The following is a 26,809-nucleotide window of genomic DNA, read 5'->3' on the forward strand; positions in this document are numbered from 1 at the left end:
AATTGCTGTCAAACTCTGTGTTGGCTTGTGGTAGGATCCTACACTCAGTTTCTGAAACTAAATGCAATTTCAAAAGAAACTGTTGAAGTTGCTCCTTTTCCTCCCAGTTAAGTCAGGAAGCCATTGTGTGGCAGGCAAACTATGACTTAGTTGCCATTACGGAAAAATGGTGATGGTTATAAGCTCTTCAGAAGGGATAAGCAAGGAAGGAGGGGTGATGGTGTGACTATCTGTATTAGAAAGTATTTTGATGTTGTTGAGCTTGGGGCTGGGAATGATAAGGTTGAACCTCTATGGGTAAGGATCAGGGGAGCACCAACAAGGTGGACATCCTGGTGGAGGTCTGTAATAGACAACCTAACCAGGATAAAGAGACAGATGAGGCGTTCTATGAACAGCTGGCAGAAGTTGCATGATCTCCAGCCCTTGTTCTTATGAGGGACTTCAACTTCACATCAGTTCTCCTTGGGGGTACCCTACCCCCTGACCTGGAAATCTCGAATGGGGAGCAGAGTAAACCCCCGATGGTTCAGGTGGAAACAGTTAGAGACCTACTGCTCCACCTGGACTGCCACAAGTCCATGGAGCTGGATGGGATCCACCCAAGGGTGCTGAGGGAGCTCGCAGACATGATAGCCAAGCCGCTTTCCATCATCCAGTGTTCCTGGCCGACCAGCAAGGTCTCAGAGGATTGGAGGCTTGCCAGTGTGACTCCCATCTACAAGAAGGGTTGTAAGGAGGATCCAGGGAGCTACAGGCCTGTCAGCCTGACCTCGGTGCCAAGTAAGATTATGGAGCAGATTGTCTTGAGGGAGATCATATGCCGTGTGTGAGATCAGGCCTGGCCAGCATGGATTTATGACAGGCAGATCCTGCTTGACCAATCTGATCTCCTTCTATGATCGAGTGACCTGCCTGGTGGATGAAGGAAAGGCTGTTGACAGAGTCTACCTAGACTTCAGCAAAGCCTTGAACACTGTCTCCCACAGTATTCTCCTTGAGATACTGGCAGCCTGTAGTTTAGATAGATAACACTCTTGCTGGGTAAAGAACTGCATGTATGGCCAGGCCCAGAGGGTGGTGGTGAATGGAGTTAAATCCAGCTGGCAACTGATTATGAGTGGTGTTCCTCAGGGGTTGATGTTGGGGCCTGTCCAGTATCTCTATTGATGACCTGGATGAGAGGACAGAGTGCACCCTCAGTAAGGTTGCAGATGACACCAATTTGGGGGGGGAAGTGTTGATCTGCCTGATGGTAGGAAGACTCTGCAGAGGGACCTATTTAGGTTGGATTGATGGCCTGAGGCCAGTGGGATTAAGTTCAGCAAGACAAAATGCTGGGTCCTGCACTTTGGCCACAACAACCCCAGGCAACACTACAGGCTTGGGGCAGAGTGGTTGGAAGACTGTGTAGAGGAAACAGAGCTGGTGGTATTGTTTGATGCTTGGCTGAATGTGAGCCAGCAGTGTGCTCAGGTGGCCAAGAAGGCCAATGGCGTCCTGGCTTGTATTGGAAATAGCATTGCCAGCAGGAGCAGGGAAGTGATCATCCCTCTGTACTTGGCTTCAGTGAGGCCACGCCTCGAGTACTGTGTTCAGTTTTGGGCCCCTCACTACAAGAAAGGCATTCAGGCACTGGAGCATGTTCAGAGAAGGGCAACAAAGCTGTGGGGTCTGGAGCACATGTCTTACGGGGAGCAGCTGAGGGAACTGGGATTGTTTAGTCTGGAGAAGAGGATACTCAGGGGAGACGTTACTGCTCTCTACAATGACCTGAAAGGAGGTTGTGGCAGGGTGGGGGGTCAGCCTCTTCTCCCACGTAACTAGCAATAGGAGTACAGGGAATGGCTTTAAGTTGCACCAGGGGAGATTCAGGTTGGATGTTAGGAAATACTTCTTCTCTGAGAGAGCGGTCAGGCGCTGACAAAGGCTGCCCAGGGAGGTGGTGAAGTCACTGTCCCTGGAGGTGTTCAATGAATGTTTAGATGTTGAGTACTGAGGGACATGGTTTAGTAGGAAATATTGGTGATAGGTGGACAGTTGGACTGGATGATCTTGTAGGTCTTTCTCAGCCTTGGTGATTCTATGATTCTCATGTCAGAGTTCTTTATAAAATTTCTGAAGAACTGGTGAGTTTCATTTGAGGAGGAATTCCCATCATGTTTTACAAAGTTTACTTGGAAAACTATTGTAAGGTCTGAGAGCAGCAATTTTCACTCTGTTCTCTGTATTGATAGTTTGATAATGACTGTAGAAACCTTCAGCTGTTCATATGAAATCATTTCAGCTTCAGAGTGTGCTAATAAGTCATTTTACGCTGAGTAAAAGTGTTTGCTGGATTTGTTCTACACAAAAAGCAAATTTCTTCCTAAATATGAATATTTAAGGCAAGCTGTATGTCTAATCTTTCACATTAGAGGGCTGAGGAGCCATGACGGCATTGGATCTGGCATTGGATAGCAGAAAACAGAATCTTTTTTCTGGTCACTCTTTGTAAGTCACTTACTTGACTTACGGGTGTTCTGGCAATTTAGTGGTGTAAGATAGAGTATTTACACCAGACAAGTCTTAAAGAACAGATATTTTTACAAGCCTTGTGCCTACATAATCATGCTCTTGGCTGACAATATTAGAGCCAATTGACAGTGAAGGAGAATGACAGACTTTGGCTCTGAAGTACAGCTCCTCAGTACAAAATAAAGACTTTGTGTGAGTTGCCTTTCTTTCAGTGTGTCTGGGGGTTAGAGCATTTTTCTTCCTGTAGGTAAGTGTGTTTTTCTCTGCTTCAGGTTGGCTGGAACTGCTCGGTTGATGCAGCATGAGGAAATTTGCTGCTCCCTAGTCAGTCATGTTCTTGAGATAAGATGGCAAAGGTGTTTGTTTTCATGACTTTTTGGGCATTTGTAACAGGCAGGGAGCTCACTTCCTTAAAAAAAACAAAAAAGAAAAAAGAAAAGAAAAAGAATCCTGTTATTTGTTGCTTGTAAATGAGTACAACTGTGGTAAGCTATAAGCAGCAGAGAAGCTGTTAGTGCGTATACAGGAACTAGCAAACTTGGTCTGATATCTGTAGTCCATTTTTGATCATATATGTGTAGAAGACAGAGTTGCTTATATATGGATCTACATAATTGAAATTTATATACAATTTTCAGTTGAGTTTTCAAAATGCAACAAGCAAAAAGTGTGTGTGATGGTGCAGTTAGGTAATGTTTAGCAAATTGCAGTGGCCATATATCTAGTACAAGAAGAATTTCGTGGAGGTGATCTTTCAGAAAAATGAGAGAGTATGTGTATGGGTATCAACACATACTTCTCAGTTTAGAATTGGGATCTGCGCTATGTTTAATAGTGTTATCACAGGGCAGTGCTGTGGGTCACTTAAAAGAGATGCCTGTGTCATTGGAGCTGGTGTTTTCATCTCCCTGCCAGTTTACAACCACTTATTTGGTAGAAGAAGGTCATTTGTGATGTCCAGTGTTGTTACAAGACTGAAATTGTTCCCTTCCTTCCCTTACTCAAATAAATGCTGTTTGGTAGCGTGTGAAAACAGGTGCAGTTTCCCTCGTTTGTATTGTAAACCCTTTTGAGCCTACATTGTTGGCATGTGTTTGGATGGTGTCGGGAGGCTTCTGCAGACTGTGTGAACACACCAGAAAATCTTCAGTCCCTCAGGATTTATCGTGATTGCTGCTTTTCTGTTACAGCCTGGAAGTGACTCCATGACTGCATTTGATGGCAGGCTTGTGTCAAAAGGAGTTTTTGTTTATGTGTTCAGAAGCATATTTCCATCACCTTTAACTGCCTCTTGTATTTCCATATGTTAGCAGTTTATTACAAAGGGACTAAATTACAGAAAATTGTTCACTTCTAGAGATCCAAACACCATTTTCAGAGGGAACTCATTAACTTCCAAGTGCATCGATGAGACAATGAAACTGGCAGGGATGCATTATCTGCAAGTTACACTAAAGCCAATTATAGATGAGGTAAGAGCATTTAAGCCTTTTTTTTTTTTTAATTAAAATGTCACTTCAGAAGGCCCTCAGGGAGCAGGTACTGTTTTTCCTTCTAATTTTAAGGCTATTTGTAGGAAAAATGGTTAAGAACCCGTTTCTACATACATTGAAATCTTTTTTGTTATTTTAGCTTAGCCACAGCTGAGTCACCCAGCTCTGAAACAGTTGGATTGTATTAAAGGAAATTGAAAGTTTCCACTTGTCTAACTAAATTAAATTATGCCATTTCATAACATCTACCACGTATTGTTTCTGAGGAATTAATAAAGTAATAACTTTGATGGATAAAGGATATACACAGCAGAAAGCTGCTGGGAAGCTGTAGCTGAGACATTTCATCCAGTGGCTTTAAAGAGATCAAATTATTCTTAGATAACTGTGTATGTGATGTATATATTGTAGCAATGGTTCATTATCTGTCCAGTCCAGAGTGGTGGGTGTGGGGGGTTCTTAGTGCAGTAATTGAGCAATACTTTCAGACCACAGACTTCCTTCAAATGATTTGACAGTTTCTTCAGCAGCTGGTTTATTGTTTCATCAAAAACATGTTCAGTTTTTAAAGAATATAGATATACTTTGAAAATTGACTCTTTTAGCAAAACAGGGCTTTTCTTGAGCAGTCTTGAATGAGAGCATCTGCATAATTTTTCATCTCAGTTGAAAGAAAAAATAGAACAGATTAATGATTCCATTTGGAAAAAATAAAGGTCATTGGTAATTTACCTTCAATACTTTGTCAAGAAAAAAGGACAAATTATGCACTTGGCTTTTTACACAAAAAGTAGGTGAGGATTTTTACAAAACTTTTTTTTTTTTCTTCTTGAGAAGTTTACTTGAAGTAAACAAACTCATATAATAATTGTGCGCTGTATCTTCTTTTTTTAGATCTGCCAGGTACACAAACCTTGTGAAATTGATCCTGTGAAATTAAAAGATGGCGAAAACCTGGAAAATAACAGGGTACGCGTTAGATTTTGAAGATAGAACATCTGTTTATCCTACCTTGTGTAACTTAGGCCCTCAGACATTAAATGTTGCAAATAAATCTGTCATTTATTAGAATACACGGGAAGCTTCCTTAACATCACAAACTGCATGTGCTTATTTTATAGCAGTTTTACATTAGATTAGGCTTGCTGACAAATGATTGAATATTCAGCATTAACATTGATTGCAGGCATAACAGCACGTGTTTCTTATGTCTCTAGCAGTGTCACGTAAAACAGTGCTGTGAAAAGAAGGAATATGTTGTACTAGCATATAAGTTGATGTTTGTTTTTTATATGGATAATATTATTACTCTTAAATATGTACATTACTGGAAGAGAGTATCACTGAGTGTCAGATTGTTTTACAAGTATATAAAGTTAAAAGTGAGAATCTCTTATTAATGATTCCATTACGAATAAAACCAGAAATAATACTGCTTTCCATAACAACCAAACAAACAAAATTGTCATAATTGGTGGGTTTTTTTTTCAGGAAAACCTGAGGCAGTATGTTGATCGCATTTTTACTGTCATCACAAAATCTGGTGTAAGCTGTCCTACAGTGATGTGTGATATTTTCTTTTCTCTGAGAGAATCAGCTGCTAAACGTTTTCAGGGTAAGTTTCAATATATTATTTTACTTTATATCTCTGGTTGGTGTTGTGTAGGTGCAGTCCAGAAGTCTCTGTGATCCATGATACTTTTACTAATTGGACAACGTGTTACCCAAATATGATGTGGGGTGTGTATTAATTCTGTTATTTCCCTGATTATTCATTTTGCAAAGAACATGACTTTAGGTGATCACGAGCTTTCCGTAAACATCATTCAAAGGAAGACAGCATTTTAAAAGAGCATTTTGTTGGTACACGTTTATGGTTCCAGTATTTTCAATTTATGCTGAGTTTTCAAATGTTCAGATTTTTGTGATGGCTCATTCTGCAGATTCATAGAATCATAGAATCACAGAATCGCCTGGGTTGAAAAGGACCACAATGACCATCTAGTTTCAACCCCCTGCTATGTGCAGGGTCGCCAACCACCAGACCAGGCTGCCCAGAGCCACGTCCAGCCTGGCCTTGAATGCCTCCAGGGATGGGGCATCCACAGCCTCCTTGGGCAACCTGTTCCAGTGCGTCACCACCCTCTGTGTGAAAAACTTCCTCCCAGTATCCAACCTCAACCTCCCCTGTCTCAGTTTAAAACCATTTCCCCTTGTACTATCACTATCCATCCTCATAAACAGCCATTCTCCCTCCTGTTTATACGCTCCCTTCTAATATTGGAAGGTCACAATGAGGTCTCCCCAGAGCCTTCTCTTCTCCAAGCTAAACAAGCCCAGTTCCCTCAACCTTTCCTCATAGAAGAGGTGCTCCAGCCCTCTGATCATCTTAGTGGCCCTCCTCTGGACCTGTTCCAAGAGTTCCACATCTTTCTTGTGCTGGGGGCTCCAGGCCTGGACACAGTACTCCAGATGGGGCCTCACAAGAGTTGAGCAGAGGGGGACAATCACCTTCCTCTCCCTGCTGGCCACCCCTCTTTTAATGCAGCCCAGAGTATAGTTGGCCTTCCGGGCTGCAAGCACACACTGCTGGCTCATTTCATGCAGCTGAATTATTTTGTGTTCATACAGCAACCTGTAATAATGACCAATCTATAAATTAGAGGAGTCATTGCAATCTCATTGTCCTAGGAGAACCATGTGCTGCAAAAGTTTTCTGACTGTCGAGAAAACACTTTTCCACTCCCTTATAGTTGTTTTAGTTTTGTGAGAATAAGCAGGAAATGCCAAACCAGAGTCAAGCAAAACGGCTAACATATCTATTTTCATGAAGAGCAGCAAATGATAATAATGAAGATTGAATTTGTAGATCATATGTATTTCCAGCAAATGTTTGAGTTAACTTTCTGAAGGCATTCTGGTAATTTCAGAAGGTTTTGAAGGAAGTACTATTGAAATATTGAGTAGAGGTGTTTTTGTTTTATTTTATATAGGTGACCCAGATGTGAGGTATACTGCTGTCAGCAGCTTTATTTTCTTGAGATTCTTTGCTCCTGCCATTCTTTCTCCAAACCTCTTTCAGCTTACACCACACCATCCAGTAAGTACTGCATCAGTTTTTCTAGCTATGCATAAAGTTCTACCACCATATTCTGTCTAGCAAGATTCTTTTCTACGTTATTTCAGTAATCCCTAGGCGAAATAGCTTTGTTAGTTCAAAGAACTAACCAATATGCTAGGTCTGTCTTGCATATTGGAGCCCATGTTGAATGACAGTTATGTGAAGAACTTGAGAAGTATGGAAGGAACAGTGAACTTTAAGGTCACACAAGGTAGATAGTCTTAATTACTTTGGAAAATATGATCACTGCTTCATTTATACTGTCTAATATTAACGCTAGATTGATTGTCAGCAACAATTGGAGGTGTTTTGACTGTTAAGCAACTTAGCCAAACTTTTCAGTAGTTGTTTTTACTGGGAACAGGGAGGACCCGAACAGTTTTCAAGACAGATGTCTCTTCAGTTTTGTATGTCATTGCTCTTCAGAGAGCCAAAGGCAACAGCTGCGATGCATGGTGACAAGAGTCAAAAACCTTTGAAAGAAAAAAATTCCCTTCCTATAGTGTTTTATTGAATCTTTTTCAATTTTATGTTAATTTTCTACAAGAGGAGAAAGTAATAAGAAATATTTTAAATTCTCAATCTGTATAATACTACTGTTATCTTTCCTAGGATCCACAGACTTCTCGAACTTTGACGCTTATCTCTAAAACTATTCAAACACTGGGCAGTCTATCAAAATCTAAATCTGTAAGTATATCATTTTCATTTAAAGGTTTAATTTAAGAAAGTGATTTTTTTTAAGCTTTTATCACCCACTGTAATTAAGCCTTGAAAATTCTTGAGTTGCACTAGTCTTACACAAAACTCCTTCTGTCTGTTCAGATTATCAGCCTCATGCTCATGGCAGAAATAAACTTGTCTTAATCTGAACTACATTTTAGTAAAGCAAAACTGTATGACCAACCTAGAAGACTGCTCCAGGGCACTGCATTCCTTAATTGAGAAGAATCTCCCATTAAGGGAAATGACTGTGCTTTCCTTTTCATACCAATTTAGTTTTAAGTCAATCAGTGCTGAAATTAGATTTAGATGTCCATGCTCTGGATTTCTAATTGAAGTAAAGCTTGTATGCTTAAGGCACCAAACTGCTATATCTGGTGACAGTTCGGGGTTCCTGGTGGTCTAGTTACCATTCACATGGGCGACTACAGATGAATCTGTACCTTAAATATGAATCCTTTTCGTCTACAGAATTCCTTCTCCTGCAGTTTTTCAGATTTAGGACCAGGATCAAAAGCCAAAGCAGAAGCTTGAAGCTTTAGAACAGTACATTAATTATAGCAAACACATTTGGAACGTGTTCTATTACCTTTCTGAAAGAGAAATTTGGTAATGCTTTTTTGAATGTGTACTGTTCAGTAGGAAAGGAGATTTTCATTAATTTTACCTGTGGACTGGAAAAAAAAAAACTGCGGTGATTTTTGTCATGTTCTACTGCTGTTGAGAATAATAATTTGAAGTACAAACTGTATTATGACATGCATGATTTTGGTTTTGTATTTCAGGCGAATTTCAAGGAATCCTACATGGCTACTTTTTATGACTATTTTAATGAGCAGAAATATGCAGATGCAGTAAAAAATGTACGTAATGCTTGTGAATGTTCTGAATAATCCTTAGGGGTGGTTGAGATTGAAGCTTGGAATCCTGTTATGTACTGTTTGTAAACTAGGAAGTGTGTGCTAGAAAAAGCAGGCTCCTGATAGTTGTGGTTTTGAGAAACGTGTATCAAATTATGTGCATGTAGGATTAGAATCTCTTTGGATCTGCTTCTGTTTAATAATTGGGTTGGATCAGTAAGACTGCTGCTTAGAGCTTAAGTCATGTGCACTTCACAGAGTGCTGCAGATCAGTGATGAAAATTGCTTAGTACAAAAGGAATTGAAAGGTACGTATTAGAAAGAAAAGGCTTGGAAAAGAAGCACTGGTCATCTGCAGTTTCTGCACTTAGTAACATTTGTGCTATTTTTAGTTTGCAACACAGGAAGGCTCCCAAATTCCTCAAATATCTGCCAGTACCCTTCTGTTTAACTACTTTTACAGTATTTCCTTGCAGTGCTATATTGGACAAATGTTTAGGATTTTAATTTTTTTTTACTGCTGTAGTGTCATTTTATCTATGTTTTTTGTTCACCTTCTAGTTTCTAGATTTAATTTCATCTTCAGGAAGGAGAGATCACAAGAGCATAGAGCAACCTATATTGCTTAAAGAAGGGTAAGCATGCACGTGCAACAACTCCTTCTAAATATGTGCTTGCTACTATTCTAAGGCAGCTATCTTTTTCTCTACCCCTATTCCATCTGTATGTTCAGAAAAGAATGTAGGAAGATTGTTGTACTGCCGTTTCTACTCTCTGTGGCTGCTATAATTGATTTCAACATCCTTTCATTTAATTTAAACATCTTAAATGTAAGTGTACTTTGAAATATATGGAGGGAAAAGAAGCCTGTAGACCTTAATTAGCACAGCTAAGGCAGAATGAATTTAAGTCAGCACTGTATTAAGATCAAGTTCAATTTTCTTTTTTAAACAACTGTGAACAAAAGCTGTAAAATTTTGCTGTGAATGCAGATACTGCATATCTTAGTGAGGGCAAAGCCGGCAAATGGGATTTGCTTCTGCTGCCCTATTAAATCCATATGCTAATCAGTTCCAGGGCCATTTTGAGGAAAATTTGTCATACATTTAGTATTTAGTTTCCTGTTATAGTATCTTTTTGTTTCATGGAACCATGTTATGTATACCATATTAGTTTTAGAGATTAATTATTGGCATTTTTTTTGTGTTTGAAAAATGTGTTCTTAAGATCATCTATGGGCACTGTGAAAGCAGCTTCTTTGGACTAAGAGGAAGAAAGTAACAATCCCAAATTCTTCCTGTCAGACCTTAGTAAGCTGAGCTGCTGCTGAAAGTAAGCTGTCATGGTAGTTCCACGTCATGCAGAAGTTAGGTTTTCAGTGAGAACGTGACCCCTTCCAGGTAGCCTCTGCAGTTCGCCTCCCTTCTCTGATGAGGGTCTGTCCCTAGAAGCAAGTTTGTCTATTTTAATTCTGTACATTTATCATTCTTTTGTTTTTGAAAGTAAATGTATAGTTTGTAACATTTTCCCTCTAACTCTAAAACATGATTTTTTTCTGCCTCTGTCTTTCTTTTGCTCCTGTCTGATTTTTTTCTGTCTTTTCTTGCTCGGCCTGTGGCTGCTGTTGTAAGGACTCTTAAACTAACAGTAAAGAAAGTTGATGGTAATAGTTCATGCAGGTAAGATGGTAGGGGCAGTTGGTGCTTTGCTGTAGCTACTGGCTGACAGCATGTCCTTCCTTCACAGCAGTAGTCTTGTCTGACTTAACTTTGGGAAGGAAGTAGTCTGTTTAACAATCCTGAAACGCCTGTGTAAAAGTAGCAGAGAACATTCTGTTATTTATTTCTTAATGCTGACCAAATCCTTTTTTTCCATTCTTCCTTAAAACAAAAACCTGCTGAAAGTAGAGAATTACGGACTTTTATCTGTAGGCAGAGGCTTCAAGAAGCACTGAGACTTGCTTAATATCCGTTGTATATATCCCGATGAACTCATTGACAGTAGTTAAGAGGTTGCACTTCAAGGCACTTCTTGAACAGCATTCATGTAAATTGTTCACAAGGTTATAGAGTGGGCTTCAGCTGTCTATTTTTTCCTAGTGTTTTGCATTATTGCCATACTGTGTCATGGAAGATGGGTGGGAATTTTTCTCCAGATTGATTGGCTGGTTACTGGGGTTTCTGCTTGTCTTTGCAATGTTTTTATTTCATTTCCTTTTTTTTTTTCTTTTTTTTTTTTTTTAACCTATCCTCCTATTAAGAATATCTAAATGGAAAGCTATAGCGTATGTACTCTTGTACTTGAATGCACAGTACCAGAAATTTTAGTCACTGGCACTTGGGTTTGCTGACATGGATCATGCCATCACTGCTTGATAGCTGTCTGCCTGGTTCTTCCCAAAAGGAGAACCGAAAGGAGAATTGGTCTTGCCTTTCTTGTGGGTACAAGTTGCATGCTGACGCTTCTAAGCAAAGCTAAGGCAGATCCAAACTCGGGTCTACCGTAACCACAAGAAGAAAAGGTTTCTCCAGCCACCCAGCACTGGAATGGATTTTATCTTAGTCTGTGTTTTTTTTTCCTTCGTGCTTCTGAATATTTGCTCAGACTTCTCACACATTCTGCAGATAGTGGAAACAAACCCTATTAAATTGACCTTGAGACTTCAGTGGTTTTGAATGCTGCTCACCCACCTGTGAGAAATAAAAGCACGTTCTTTCCTCAGCTATGTCAGCAATGAAGAATTAAATTAGAAATGTGCTCTTAGCTCTGCAGTATGGAGTTTGCTTTTCTTAAACAGGGAGGCTCAGTAGGCATCCACAGTTCTGAGTAACCTTTTAAGTGTTAGCATGAAAAGAAAGAAAAACTGACCCGAAGAGCGTATTGTCCAGCCCAAGGATATTTGCTCTTCCCTTAAGATTTGCCCTAACCTCAAAATACAAAGTCTACCACCCACCCGCTCAGCCTGGTGATGACTTGAATCATATGGTTGCATTAAATCTTTCTTAAGGAATCCAAGAACAAGGAGTGAGACAGTATCTGACCACTTAAAAAATGGAACTGGTGTGTGACTAAGAATGATTAATGAAGAATATGTGTGTTTTTTGCTCTGTACAGCGTTGTTAGCTTTTGCCCACACAACTTAGAATGAGCAGGAGGAACCAGCCCAGCTGGTCACAAAACAGTTAAAAGTCTGAAGGAACTTGGGCTTCTGCTTGAGCTTTAAACAGCCCTACTGTTCAGTTGGATGCAGTGTAATTGTTTCTGACTGAAGATACCAGAAGCAAGAAATAGGATTGGCTGGTCTAAGCATTTTATCTCTGCTACTGAAAATCTTCAACCAAATCACTCCATATTCTCTCTGTACGTTCTTTCTGCTGTATAGTGCCTTCCTACCTGATAAAAAGAAGTGCTCTGTACTGAGTAGTTTTTACTGGCTCCACTGTGCAATTATTTATTTTGCACAACAGTCAATGTAATGTAATGTGTAAAATAGCCATTAACAACTCCTTTCTGCATACACATCTTACACCAAAAGTGAGGCTGAGCAATATGAAGTCACCAGGCTTTCCAAAGTCACCTTGAAGCTTTTGGATTGATGTAGTGGTTAGGAAGGTGGTGAATGCATCACAGTTCCTTGCAAGCTAATTCAAGTTTGAAATTAATTAAAACTGACATCTCACTAAATGAACACCCTTCATCTGCAACACAAAAAAAGAAAAAAGAAAGGAGGGAGTTCTGTCTTTCAATCATCAAATTGCTTTGTATGTGACTGAATATCCTTTTCTAACTGCAGCATCAATATGCAATTGCAAATGGCATTGTGGAACGTGGTGATTTTTTCTACAGCATGAGAGTGACTAAAGCATGTAAGCACAGAACCTGTGCTCCAGAAGCCTTATACCCGCTTTTTGATTGTTAAATATACTTAAAAATCTTTGAGCTTAAAAAGAAAAAAGAAAAAAAAGAAAGAAGACTTACAGAGACTTGTGTTGTCAAGCTTAGTAGGTCCTTTTTCTGCTGCATTAGGAAATCTTATAGCTGCATTTGTAACTGCAGAAAGAGCACATGCTGCAGTTCAGCTAATCGACTAGAATCCCTGTGTACACTACAAATCAATCTATGTATCTTGCCCCATACTAAGATCTGGAAAAAGGACAGGTTTAACTAACAGATGCACTAAACCTATCCAAATGTGACTTTCCTTTCCTTGTCAAGACAAGGCCTCAATAATGAGAAAACACTGTGTCCCCTCCTAAAGCTTTGCAAGTGCCATTGTGTGTGTGTATATATGTATATATGTGTATATCTATATACATAAATACATATTTTATATGTATGCATATATATCTACGTAAGTGTAAAATCTGATATATTGTTGTAACAGCTGTTGTCCTGCTTACTAGGTTCATGATCAAGAGAGCACAGGGAAGAAAACGATTTGGTATGAAAAACTTCAAGAAGAGATGGTTTCGCCTGACAAATCATGAGTTTACATATCAAAAAAGCAAAGGTAACAGAGGTTTGCCAGTCTCTTTTTACCATATATTAAAGCGAAGATTAAATTTTCTGTAAGAACTGAACACTGAGGTCCAGGTCTGTAACTGTAGAAGGCACAGTACAGAGAAGTCTCGTCAGCCTGTATGTTCTTGCTCTTTCTTTAATATTACTGTACTGATTGCTAGAGAAGATTCTCGGACAACATAGGACTTCATAAATAAGCAGAGTTTTTCATAGTATTTGTTTAATATTAGATACTAAGCATCATCTGTAGGTTTCGGTTACCTAGTAAATAGTCTGAGGAAACAAAACTCAGGAGCTCAAATACCTTGCACTGGGTGGTTTTTTTTTGTACTGAACGTTGTCAAATGCATTTCTCATGATTGTTATGAATTCTTTAGAATTGACATAACTGACTGCAGTTGCTTGGGGTTTGACTGCAAGCTTTGAGCCTGCAAACATTTGCTCTCTTAGTACTGCTTTTATCAAGAATATCAAGAATTTTGCTTTTGACAGATTAATTCTGGTGGTTCAGTAATACACAACAAATATCACTCCTGTCTATCAAATAAACACATCTGGAGTGAGAAAGATGGAAAAAAGATGTTCAGATAATGACAGTCATCATTTCACACTCAACTTCGAGATCTTACGTCACCACCATAAGCCTAGTTCAGCTGAGCAGACAGTAGTGATTTCTTTCACCTCCTCAGGAAATACACTGTGTCTTGCTGCAGTAGTCAATTTCTCAGAGATTTGCTAGCATAACATAATGCTGCCGAAAGCAGAAATGAAATTAAGGTAATGCTTCAAGGCCATGCTGGTAAATCCCTGCTGAGTGAAAGGTTTTTTTCTGTGCAGTCAAAATGATCTTCAAAGGAACTGAATCAGCCGTCAGAATAAGGGCATAAGGTGAAGTTGAGTTGTGAATAAGTTGCTCAGCCTCTGTGTATGTACTCTGCAGGTGATCACCCTCTGTGTAGCATTCCAATTGAAAACATTCTGGCAGTGGAAAGGCTGGAGGAGGAATCCTTTAAAATGAAAAATGTAAGTAGGTCATCTTTGTTAACTTCCTTGTTAGGCTGGTCTGGATCCACCAGACTAATCACCTTTTCCCTTTTGTAACCCGGATTGGGTTTCTATTGAAAGACGTACAACCACAGCTGCTTGTTCTATATATAGTAGCAGGAGTTTCCAAAAGTACAGCCCATTCAGATTCTTAACAGCACAGTCAGCAGTCCTTGGGTTTCGTGATCCACAGCACACTCAGTACTGACCACTCACTGCTGATCAGCTGCTCTGGGCTCCGTAGTGTTGGACACAGTTATGGTAATCAAGTCTCTGCCCTTTCTGTCAGACCTCTCTGTTGTGAAGGAACTGACTGCTTCTGTTTGTGAAGGGTCACAGACATACAGTTGAGATAAAACTTACTGGGTATTGAGAGAAGCTGAGCTGTAATTCCGATTAACTCTTCAGTCAAGGCAGTCTTTAGCTTACATTCAGTCTGCTGGGCTGAAATGCATTCAGAATATCCCTTTATTTAAAAGATTTATTATAGGAAAAATATCCTTTTATTGTGAACAATAGAGGATACTACTGTGACCATGAACAGAAACCACGAGTTGCCTTGGATTCTTAAATACCTTATGAAAATAAAGGTAACTACATCTATTCAAGAAAGTAAGATTCTGAGTCTTTCCAACAGCAGTAGAAAATACCATTATCACCTTCCCACAGTGACATTTTATTCCCATACATAAATAGAATACTGCAGTGAGAGCAGAATCCTCAAAAATCCACATCAGGTGTATTTGCAACACATAGTGCATCATGGGTGCTAACTGTGATTACAGATGCACATTTTCTATAAATATTCTGTATGTATTTGTGCTCTGAGTTGTACCAAATTTATTTCCATCACTCCTGATAAAGCAGCATGTCTGGCATTAAGGCCAGTAAGTCTGTGTATTGCCTTTCAAGTAGTCTTCATTTTCCTTAAGCACACTGCAGGGTGTAGAGTGTGTATCTAAGTATTCAGGTTTTCTGTGTTGTTTGAGAATCAGCTGGTGTTTCTGACAGTTTAAAGGTCTTGGCAACCACTTGAAATTCTTGACTTAGTTGTTGGCTTCTCAGTAACGTTTGCCATACGCTAGTTCACTTAGGCTGGTATCCCCTTACATAAAGCCATACCCCTTAAATTTTTTCCTTTGTTCAAATGCAGAAGGCTCCATTTACCCCTGCAGGACAATGGAATTCTCTTTCCTGTCATCGTGTGTCAACAGGAGTTGAGCTACACACTCCTCTTTCCTTCCATCTTCCTCTTCCCTTTTGTCCCTATTATCCAAACTTAGATTGCCAGTTATGGTCTGAAAAGCTTTATTGAAAGGACTCTCTTCTCCGGTATTTTGGCCATGCTGGACTGACCTTAACAACTCCTCTACTGCTCTATGTTAGTCTTAGTGCCTTTCTGATTATTGTCTGGGGTTTGTAAAGATACTAAATCCAGGGAAATTACTTTGTAGCTTCTGTTTCATGCTGGAAGTGACATTGTAATCACAAGAAAGCTGTTCATTCACGAAGAAGCAAATATATTTGCAAGACATTTTGAAAGATCCCAAGGGAAGAAAAGATTGTGCCTGGTATGATCCTGCAACATTCTCCCCAAGGGCAGATGGTGCCTGACCAGTCTGGTGGTCTTCTATGATGGAGTGACGGCATCAGTGGACAAAGGAACTGATGCTGTCTACCTGGAATTATGCAAAGCCTTTGACATGATCCCACACCACATCCTTATATCTAAATTGGGGATATATGGATTTGAAGATTGGACCGTTTGGTAGATAAAGAACTGATTGGATGATCGTAGCCAGAGGTTCTGTCAATGGTTCTGCGTCCAGGTGGAGGCTAGTCGTGAGTGGTGTGGGGTCTGTCTTGAACCAGTGCTCTTCAACATGTTTATCAGTGACATAGACAGTGGGATTGAGTGTACCCTCAGCAAGTTTACTGATGACATCAATCTGATTGGTGCAGTTGACACAATACAATGAAGTGATACTGTCCAGAGGGATCTGACACACTCGAAAAGTGGGACCACAACAATCTAATGAGATTTAACAAGGCCAGAGTATATGGTATTGCCCTTGGGTCAAGGAAATCCTGGATATGAGTACAAAGAAGAACTCATTGTGAGCAGCCCTGTGGAGAAGAACTGGGGGATCCTGGTGGATGGAAAAGTGGACATGAGCCAGCAGTGTGCTTGTGCAGCCCAAAAGGCCAACAGTATCCTGGGCTGCATCAAAGAGAGGGGTGGCCAGGAGGGAGCGGGATGTTATTGTCCTCCTCTACACTGCCCTTGTGAAGCCCCACCTGGAGCACTGCATCTAAGCCTGGTGCCCCCAGTACAGAAACCATATGGAGTTGTTGGAATGGGTTCAGAGGAGGGACATGAGAGCCATTAAAAGAGGGGAGATTTAGATTAGAGGCTGGGAAGAATTTTTTTACTTGGAGTGTAGGGAGGGTCTGGAACAGGCTGCCCAGGGAAGGTGTGAATGCCCCCATCCTTGGAAGCGTTCAGGGCCGGGTTGGATGGAATTCTGGGCAACCTGATCTAGCAGTTGGAAACCTTGCTCCTGGCAGAGTGTTGCAACTATATGATCTTTAAGGCCTTCTCCAACCTAAGCCATTCTGTGATTCTACAACCTGCCAGGTACAGAATTCACACTGATATTTTGAATCCTTGTAATACACAAAGACCAATTTCTATTTTCTTCGAAATGTAGAATATCCCGAATAGGAAGAGACCCACAAGGATCATTGACTCCACCTCCTGGCTCCACACAGGACCACCAAAAGAAAATAATATATATACATATATTTGTGTATGTACGTGTAAATGTGTATATTTATTTTCTGTTGTGTCTTTGTTTCTTCAAAAGTACCACAGAGAAATCAGCTGTTTGGAAAATAATATTCAACGTGATACAGGCAGTGCAGTGTTTGACAGTTTGAATAATCAAATGGAAAAGTAGAGTAGGAAAAGGATAGTTGAGGAATACCTGACAGAGGAAAACCCCTTAAAATGAAGTATTTGCAGAAGGTAGAGGAAATGATCAGTGTGTGAGGTTGGATCAATGTAATTGAGCAATAAGGCTTGAAACCTGTGTCTTAAAGGGGAAGAAAATAAAGGCAATCGTGCCATCTTGGAGCAGAAGCTGTTTTGGACAGGCAAGGGAGCTCTCATTTAGATTTTGAGTGCCCAAACCATCATACAGAATTAATTATTTGAACCAGGCAATTAAAGAGAAACAGAAAAATGCATTACTGTGATTTGCAGCTATAGTTGGGTGCAGAACTGTGGAAGTTAGTAACAGGAAAAAATCATGTTGAAGTGTTAAAAAAAAGTAGAGATAAGGCAGTTAGAGGAAAGCTGCCCCAAAGGCTGGATCTAGACTCTCATTATTTCTCTTTTCTGCCTCCTGCTGACTGGCGTTTCCTTTCAGCCGTGTTGGTTCCTTCTTCCAGCCATCCAAAACTTGGAGCTGCAGCATTGCTAAAATTGCTTCCCTGAGGCTGACAGCAAATCTTGCTGAGGCCCAACCAGCAAGTTGATACTAGCTGCTTGTAAATCATCTCCTTCAGGAACAGTATCTTATTCCTTGTACCAGGTGAAAAGTCTTGTTTCAAAGGCACATTTGTTTCTTCGTTTTGCGTTGAAATGTATTTGTTGGAACATTCTTTTAGTATTCTTGGTTTTCACTTCAATAAATTGATCAGTCTGAGTCTGCTGCTAGGCTCAGCGACTCATTCTGGTAGTTTATACTGTGGTTTACTTCTGTGTTTGCAGATGTTCCAGGTGATCCAGCCTGAAAGAAGAGTCTTGTATATTCAAGCAAACAACTGTGTGGAGGCCAAGGACTGGATTGATATACTCACCAAAGTTAGCCAATGCAACAAGAAGCGCCTCACAGTCTACCATCCCTCTGCCTATCTTAATGGCCACTGGCTTTGCTGTAAAGCTACTGCAGATAATACTCCTGGCTGCACACCTTGCACAGGGTAAGGATTGATAACATGCAGGTGTGTATATTGCCAGAGGACGGTGAGTCACTGCAGTGTGTATAGCAGGAATGCAGGTACCAAGATGTGCCAGATAGGCAGGCATTGTGGTGTTTTTCAGAAGTCATCTTTGCTGTCACTTCTGATGCTGTCAGTATCTGTATATCCTAGTCAAAATGCTGAAATTTTTAGAGTTCAAAACATTGATAGGAGTTGACTGTGGGATATTTTGATCCTGATCATCTCCTATTAGAAAATAAGCCAGAAATCCATTCAGTGTCCTGTTTGTAAATTTCTGAAACAGACAAGCATCTGCTTCTGGATTTAATTCTAAACCAGTCTCTTCTGAGCAGGTTACTCATGGTCTGTTAAATGCAGAGATGCTGTCTGGTTTCTAGGAAACTTATTTTCATCTAAACTGCGGAAAGCAACAAGTCTGTAATGGTAGTTTTTCTCAGAATATAAAACCTGGATAGCTGGGAATACAGTGCTTTGGCTCCTCCATCTGGTTATAACAGATGAATTCATCAAAATGCTTGGATACTGAGTCTTCTCTTTCAAATCACAGTGAAAGCATGCTGGATAAATCCAGGCATAGAGAAGTTGGAATCTGTCTTCCTTTACTCTTGGGAAAATGAGGAGGTTTTGTGCTCTGTTACATACAGTTTGTCATCTTTCAGGAATACTGCTTTCATTCTTGTTGAGTGCTTCTTGTGCCATAATGTGCTGTTTAACATCTAACTATTACTTTTCTTCCTGATGCTTTGCAGAGGCCTACCAGCAAATATACAACTGGATATAGATGGAGATAGAGAAACTGAGCGCATCTACTCTCTTTTCAACTTATATATGCCAAAATTGGAGAAGATGCAAGGTGAGGCTGAAACATCTTTGCAACTCTGACACACATAGCAAGGTGAAAATATCTTTGAAAAATTGCATATTTTAGTTACACCAGCCTTGCAGATCAAATCCTCTTTAGCCATTATTTGTTTCCCCTTCTGCTATCTTGAGACAGTTGTGTGAATTATTTTTGGTGCAGCGTGCAGTCTCATTGTCTGTGCAGAGTATTTTACATAATAAACAGTTATTTGAAACATGGTCTTAATCATCCTGAAATATCATAGGCACAGAGCATAGTCTGGATGCCCTGAACTGACAAATCACTGTGTGGACTAAACCAGAAGTTTGCTGATCCTGAAAAGAAGCACCAGCAAAGTTGAGGTTTCAGTGCAACATGGTTTTGTATTACCAGAAGCCATGTGCACATTCCCTGATTCAGATCCCCAGAGCAGGCTGGATCCAAATGGATTTCCTAGGCAAGCTCTTTCAGAATTATCAACAGAAGCTCAGCTTTCAGTGTCTGTGGAATGATAGGAAGTGGTGTTTGGGCTGAGAAACCATTAAGAGCTGTGGGGAACTGAGATGTGACATGAAGGACGAAAGAAAGAAGAAACAGCAGAGGAAGTTAGTACTGGTAGGCATGCCAAGAAAAGTATCCGGTGTACACGGTGCCAGACTTGAAATCCCAGTTTAGCACGGGGAGTGGCAGGGAAGCCTTCACCGTGGCACCAATCTTTAAATAGCACTTGATTTTATAATATGAGATAAGCTGGTGGTGTCAAACACACAGATTGGAAAGCACTTTAATCCAGTCCTGGATGCCATGCAGTTGCGAACTTAAGATCCCCCACCACTTCCGAGCTGTCTGAACCAATGCCCAGCCTTCCCCTGTTCCGAATCCCCGCTGCCAGCACCAGCATTGAGTTTCAGTGTCAGGGAAAAGGACGCAGGTTTGGCACAGGCAGTGCAGCAAGGGGAAGGTAAGTGGGCAGCTGGGACTGAAAGAGCAGTAGAGCTGGAAAGCTGAGGAAAAAGAGTAGGACACTCCCTTTCTGACGTGCTCACCTGTGATGACAGAGTAGATCACCTGATGGATGTGATGCACATGTCCATGTAAGCAGTGTCTTGACGTAGCCAGGAAGATTCCCTGCATAGGATAGAATGTGGTATTACCTACAACTTACGCTTAGTACTGCCTTGAAAAGACAGTAGTCGTGACACACTCTGCATGTGTGCTTGTGCTTCAAACAGCCCAGCAAAGGGCAGGGAACTGCTCCTTCTGCTGTTGACGTTGGCCACAGTTCTGTGGTAGTTATAATGATAAAAAACAAAGAGGACTGCTGGCCTGTATGAATCCTAGACTGAGTACTTTTAGTCTGCTTGTCCCACTTTTTATTTTCTCCTACCTATCTGATACCTATTCGTGTACTTCTGTTTTTTTCTGTAGAGGCCTGCGGCAGCAAATCTGTGTATGATGGACCCGAGGAGGAAGAATATTCTACATTCATCATTGATGACCCTAAAGAGACGTATAAAACACTAAAGCTGATTATTGAAGGTGTTGGAACTTTAGAACAAGAGCATGCTCAGTATAAGAGGGATAAGTTTAAGAAGACAAAATATGGAAGCCAGTAAGTATGGGTATGGGTTGTCCCAACAGGTCAACATTTATGGAAATGGTATTTCCTTTCCTTGTGTTCTGGCCTTCACCTTATTCACATTCAGAAAGATCCTGAAAATACACACAAAGTAAGATTTTGACTTAATATTGCAACAACATGTTAAATATTTAAAGCAGTAGGAATTTCTAAATGTTTGCTTTTAATTCATGAAAATAATTCATAAACATAAAATATGCCTGATAAATTTTGAGCCTGTGCACATGAAGTGAGCAATAAGTACAATAAATGCCAGGATCCATTCAGCAGTCCATCAGTTCTTCCACTTCTAAGGAAGATGCAATATATAATTACAATTTTATAAATCAAAATCAAATCAAAAATCAAATTTAGGCAGAACATGGTGTACGTTCACTTTCTGTTCTGATGTTGCAATGTCCTGGCAGAAAATTCTACATGTAATACTTTGTTTGTTTGTTTTTAATTGTAGAGAACATCCCATTGGTGACAAGAGCTTCCAGACGTACATTAGGCAGCAGTCAGAGATCTCAGCACATTCCATATGAAGTGTGAAGGATGTCACAGACAGTGCTGAAGGGTCGATCGGTGACGCTAAACAGCAAAACAAAGGGAAGCCACACATGTAGCAAAACGTATGGATAAGTGTCAAGCTTACAAACTTTGAGACTTGCTAAACGTATCGTCTTTTCAAGAAACTGTTATAATAGTTGCTATGCACTTTATTCATCTGGTTATTGACAGATGATAAAACTCTGCCTTCTAGGCAGTTGTTGTCTTGTGTATTTTTAAATTTGCTTTGGTTTCTTGGAATCTAGTGATCAGTTCAATGATCAAGGTGTGTGGACTTCATCTTGACGACTCCCATGCAGTTCCTTACATTTCAGAAACCAGGCGTGCTGCCAGTAGGCAGCATTTTCTAGAGTTGTTGTTTGTAACTGTTTTTGTTCCTGATTAATGTATATTATGCCACACCCCTGCGTGCTCTCTTAGGAAAAGCTTAGTAACACTTTGCTTTGAATGCCTGCATTTAGTTAAGAAGCAGAGAAAAAAGCTCTTAGTGTAATAACCTCTTGCGTTGTAGCTTGTATTATGAGCAGGCCGAGGTGCAGGCCTTTTGTTTTTACAGCAGCGTAATTTTTTGCTAAACGTGCACAGTTTTTAATAGAAATTCAGATCTGAATGGTACTTTTGATATTTTTGAGATACAAAGTCATTTCTCCAGACACATTCAGCAGACTTCGGTTTTGAAGATGAAATCTCAGTGGCGTAACGGAACTGACTCTCACAGACGTGAGTAAGAAAGAAATGAACAGAGGTCAAAGCTATGCGTCTCTTTTTATGCAGACTGGTAATGACAGTGTTTGAAAGTCTGCCAGCTGAAAGGCAAAGTAAGCTGGTTTTGATGACCTTGTACCACCGCAGCAAGGAGGATGAATAGAACACGTCTGACAGACGAGACACGCCGAGTCCCAGGCACAAAAGCCTTCAAGATGACTTTTATGAGAGAGGATGTTTAAGCACTGCAGTCTGCGCTATCCTAATCCTGCTTGCTTTTCTGGAAAATAGGTTTCTACTTTTCCAAAACTGTTTTTAAATACTTTTTTTTAAGAGACCTGCTAAAGGGTATTTAGTATATTAACACATATATGGTAACTTGTTAATGTTCTGAGTGTAGTACAAAATGGAATGAGCTGCGTATCTCACTAATACCAACAGAAGTCATTAAGGAGAGGAATAAAGATCTGCTAAATATTAGATATATATTTATGTATGCTGTTTAGTTGTACTCGGTAACTTTCCTCTGTATAAGGGTCTGATTTACAAAACATCTAGCTTTGATGGCACAGAAGCCTGCATGATGGACTTTACGCTTCTGTGGGGTAGAAGCTAGTTTTGGTGTTCAGCTGAATTGGAACAGAAAGCATTGAACTATCAGTTTAATGTGAAGGTGTCTGTATCTTTGCTTAAAGTGTTACAGAGTAACTCTCAGCTGTGTCCTCCTTGCATCCCACATGAGTTAAGATGGCTGAATTACTTTGAATGCCTCTGTTTCTTAGTGATGCTCTTAGGAATGAGGTTTTCTTCTTGTTTGAGTATGTATTAGACCACCTCCTAGTAGACAGTAGATGATCTTTTATTCATCTTCATCCAGCAGACTGGGGAAAGGGAAATAATGACACGTTACAGAGATGCATTTTGGACTCAAAGCTTTTAGCTGCCATGAACTGCAATTTTTAACATGTATTTGTAACTTAATATTGTTTATAAAATACTAATGACCTGTTATGTGTGTTCTACTTGCCAATTAAAAGAAATGTTTTATTTCTGAAAACTGTGTGTACATTTGGAGTCTGTTTAGATTCACCGTGGTCGCCAGGGCTGGCTGTTGGCACAGCATCAGCTGATCAAGTTGGCCTGTAGATGGAGATCCTTGTGAGTGCGAGCCAATCTCTGCTGGGGCTGCTGTGTCTCAGACTCACTTTTTTCTATGTCTACTCCTTTCCTTAGGTCAGCGTGGTGCCTCTGGGATTCTGTATTGAACCAAACTGAGCACCTGAGCCAGCCACAATCTAATGCAGCGAAGAAGGCAGCTACTGCTCAACTATGCATCAGCCTTTCAACTGGTTCCTTGTGTTACTACATAGTTGCTGTTGCTGTCAGGAACCCTGCTGAAAGGACGAGGGAAGAGTGGGAGTGCAGCACCCTGCATTTAGATTAGCCCACCACCTGTCTGAACAGGACTTGTTCTGTAACAAAACGTGGGCACACCTTGGTTTTTGCAAGTCATCCCATTCTGCGGTCATTTTCTGAAGTATCTGTGGAGGGTTTATAGAGTTTATCATTCCTCCCTCACGTGAATGAAGCTTTGGCTCTGAGATGTTCTGGGATAAGCTGCACTCATTGTTCTGTTGGGGACATTTGCAGGAAGGCTCGTCAGCAGCACTAGTGGGAGAGAAAGCTGTGTGGACTGGCTCATTCAGGAGCACGTGTTAACATAGCTCCTGTTCAAGGTAACTCCTGCTGCTGTTTAGGATTATCTCCAGCTGTGACTGCAGCAGAGATGTGTGTTGATGAGAAGTGTGGAGAAGCGCTTCCGCTGATGCACTCTAGCTGAATGACAGTAGTGGTTTAGCAGATAGACCACAACTGGGAAAGAGAAGCAAAATGATCATGGACAACACACCACCAGTTATCTTCGTGAAGATGAACACAATATGCGCGTGTGTGTTTCTGCTGTGGAATCATATACCTTTCTATATAAACAGGGTTTTAAGTGGTAGTAAAGCGACGCAGGATTTGTAAGAAATAAGAAGATGCCATGGATGTGGCATGCAATTAAGGAAAAGGGCAGCCAGGGCCTCTCTGACCCTTACAGAGGCTCTCAGAAGTCAGTGCCATCCCTTCTCTGCAATACTTCACAGTGTTTTGAGGTCATTTCAACTTCTAACCCTGTAAGCATGCTTAGTATAATGGGCTGTGTAAGAAGACTGTGGTGGGAGATGTAGGGCTATGTGCCACCAGAGGCTGGAATGCTGTGCAACACTTGGAGATAAAGAACAGCATCTTTCCGAGAACCACCACCTTGTATTCATTTCTGCTGGAGAAAGAGATGAGCACGCTGACTCACAAGGGTTTGCTTTGGACTCTGAGCTAATGTTGTTAAACACTAAATGAGTTATTTCAAAGCTCAAGTGGGCACTGAGGGAAAAACAGGGTTTTAAGACAGAAGTACTGTATTCCTACATGTGCAAGATTCTGAATCTGGGCTGTGTAAGAAAAGACTGGAAGAAGCCATTGTAGAGCAAGGAATTATTTTGGGTTCCTAAAATAACACAAGATAAAACAGGATTCTAGGATACTCATGAGGCTAGAGAGCAGCTCTCCTGTCTGAACAGTGAGAATGGGACCTATTCACCTGAACACAGAAGCTGCAAAAAAAGGCCACGTTTTGAAATGCCTCATGTCTTGCTTTCTTCAGCAAGGTTTTCTGTGTTACAGCTCAGCTGCAAGTCCTACTTCTCATCCTGCCCAGAAGCCGTGTGTCAGCCATTGCATTAAAAGGAGGAAGGTGTGGAAATCTGCATGGGGACAGATAAAGACCCCACAGGAAACAAAGTCTGTGTCCCCTATCAACTCCAGAGCAACCATGAGACAGAGAAGATGGGATCTGTCCCTCCAAACGCGGATGTCTATCACGGAGATGCTCACTTTTTGGGTTGTATCTCAACCTCCTTTGAAAGGAGACAGCTAGGCCCCTCTGAAGGGCAACTCGCAATTTTAGGTGACAACCTGAGGATGAAGTTAATCAAACCCTAAAAATTTTCAATTCCCTTCCACTGCAGTGAGAGATAATCCACCTAGTGTGATTGCTTTCAGTGTCTGTGTTGATGGTAAAGACATAGAAAGCCGGTGAGGCAAAATCCACCCAAGGTTGATAGGAGACAAACCCTGCTGGCGCGATGGGCATTGTAACTCTTTTCTCACTCTCGTTTTGCAGCGGTGACCTCCTTGCAAGCCCCTGTTCTCACATCACCCTTTCCCTGCTGCCTTTGGTGTCACAGGGACGGCTCAGACCGCTAGGTGGGAGTGCTCTCATGCAGGAACCGTCCCACAGCATTGCTCAGCACTGCACTCTTTTGCAACGAATCCAACCCGGAGAATGCCGTGATTGCTCTTCTGACGGCATTTGTTCACACTGGGTCTGCGCATTGCAGCTCACGTGGCACAGCACCGTGGACCTGAACGGGGTGTGAGCACTCTGCCTTCCCCTTCCTGCTCTGCCCGCTCATGCTGGCTTTTAATTCTTGCGCTGCTGCGTGCTGAGTTGGGCATGAAGCTGGAGCTGCTCCAACAGCACTTGATGTGCCATAAGCGGGCCCAGACAAGGCATTCCCCCAGCAGCTCCTGAGCAGATTCAAGTCTTGCGCTGTGTGTCCACTGTGTTTTTAACTGGTACCTGCAGTGTAAAAGGATGCTTGTCTTGGCAGAGGGCTAAATCCTTAACTCTCTCAGTGACAGCAAGTAGGACAAGAGATTCCACTGCTGTGGCTCATGGCCCGGAGCTGTCCGCGTTGGCTGGGAGGAAGACTGAAGGCCACACAGCCTTAAGGCATTGGGAGCACAGCAACCATCACACCTGTGATAGAGCTTACCCACAGGACTTATCTTCTGAAAACAGGTCTTGGAAAAGATTTAAAGAAGAAACATGCTGAGGGTAGTAGCATTCATTGATTAAAAATAGGATCTCCTCCTATTGTTTTTCAGAGCATTAGCAAAAGGAGAGTAGTACGCTGGCAGGGCTGTGCCGTGTGGCTGCAGAGCATCTCTCAAGGGCACAGCCTGGTAGAGGCTGCATAAATCTTGCCTGCTGTGTGGCTTCTCCCCCCACTACCCCCACTCGGTGCAGATCAGATTTCTTTCTGTTTGTGCTGCCTGCTTTTCCCTGGAAGGCATGTGATGGTTGAGCTGCAGATATCCCTTCCTAAGAAATATTTGCCTGAGTTTGGAGCCAGTGCTGGGCCTTGGGAGTGCAGTGCTTCTCAGCCAGCCCCTCTTCTGCCATGCCACTACTGAAGCACAGTGTCCTGTGTCACCCTGGGAACCCTCATGCCAGGCAGGGCTCTGCTGGTGGCACTCAGGCCCATGCCAGGGGCTAATCCTGCTGCACACTGGCTGGCTGCTGGCACTGGATCACCCAACCTTGGCTGAGAGGGCTGATGAGGACCAGCAGATGCTAATTAAAACAGAAAAGCCGGAGCTTCAGCTTGGTTTATTCTTATGGGCTGCCTGCCTGACCTGGAGGAGTTACACCTGTTATATGATGCGGTGCTCGGTGAGAACAGAGGAGCTCTTGTCTGTAATGGTTACTCCCAAAGGGTTACCTTTCTCTTCTTCTTCATACTTGTGTCTTTGATGTTATAATCTACATCACTCCAATCTGCTATGTGGGTTCCTGCTCCTGCTCTGTCTTATAGGACCTGGGTGCCCTGGTGGGCAACAGTGTGCCCTGGTAGCCAAGAAGGCCAGTGGTATCCTGGGGTATATTAGAAAGAACATGGC

The 26,809-nt window shown here is 41.3% G+C and overlaps 1 protein-coding gene across 9 annotated transcripts in view; it reads left to right on the forward strand.

Moving 5' to 3' along the window:
- The window catches only part of RASA3 (RAS p21 protein activator 3), a 174,804-nt gene extending 151,723 nt beyond the window's left edge, over positions 1-23,081 (forward strand). For 3 of the 9 annotated variants that reach the window (XM_046941096.1, XM_046941111.1, XM_046941113.1), the window contains 15 exons: positions 3,875-3,989; positions 4,905-4,979; positions 5,502-5,625; positions 7,004-7,110; positions 7,744-7,821; positions 8,640-8,717; positions 9,276-9,349; positions 10,346-10,393; positions 10,975-10,998; positions 13,118-13,224; positions 14,176-14,258; positions 18,055-18,266; positions 19,037-19,140; positions 20,557-20,740; positions 21,219-23,081. In XM_046941096.1, the coding sequence (XP_046797052.1) occupies positions 3,875-3,989; positions 4,905-4,979; positions 5,502-5,625; positions 7,004-7,110; positions 7,744-7,821; positions 8,640-8,717; positions 9,276-9,349; positions 10,346-10,393; positions 10,975-10,998; positions 13,118-13,224; positions 14,176-14,258; positions 18,055-18,266; positions 19,037-19,140; positions 20,557-20,740; positions 21,219-21,294 (1,489 nt within the window). In that variant the 3' untranslated portion in view covers positions 21,295-23,081. Of the gene's footprint in view, positions 1-3,874; positions 3,990-4,904; positions 4,980-5,501; positions 5,626-7,003; positions 7,111-7,743; positions 7,822-8,639; positions 8,718-9,275; positions 9,350-10,345; positions 10,394-10,974; positions 10,999-13,117; positions 13,225-14,175; positions 14,259-18,054; positions 18,267-19,036; positions 19,183-20,556; positions 20,741-21,218 lie in introns of those variants that run through there. The other 6 variants (XM_046941110.1, NM_001012825.2, XM_046941127.1 and 3 more) reach the window with 4 other exon arrangements.
- Positions 23,082-26,809: the final 3,728 nt, after the last annotated feature.

The sequence above is a fragment of the Gallus gallus genome, chromosome 1 (genome assembly GCF_016699485.2).
Source record: "Gallus gallus isolate bGalGal1 chromosome 1, bGalGal1.mat.broiler.GRCg7b, whole genome shotgun sequence".
NCBI classification, from domain to species: Eukaryota; Metazoa; Chordata; class Aves; order Galliformes; family Phasianidae; genus Gallus; species Gallus gallus.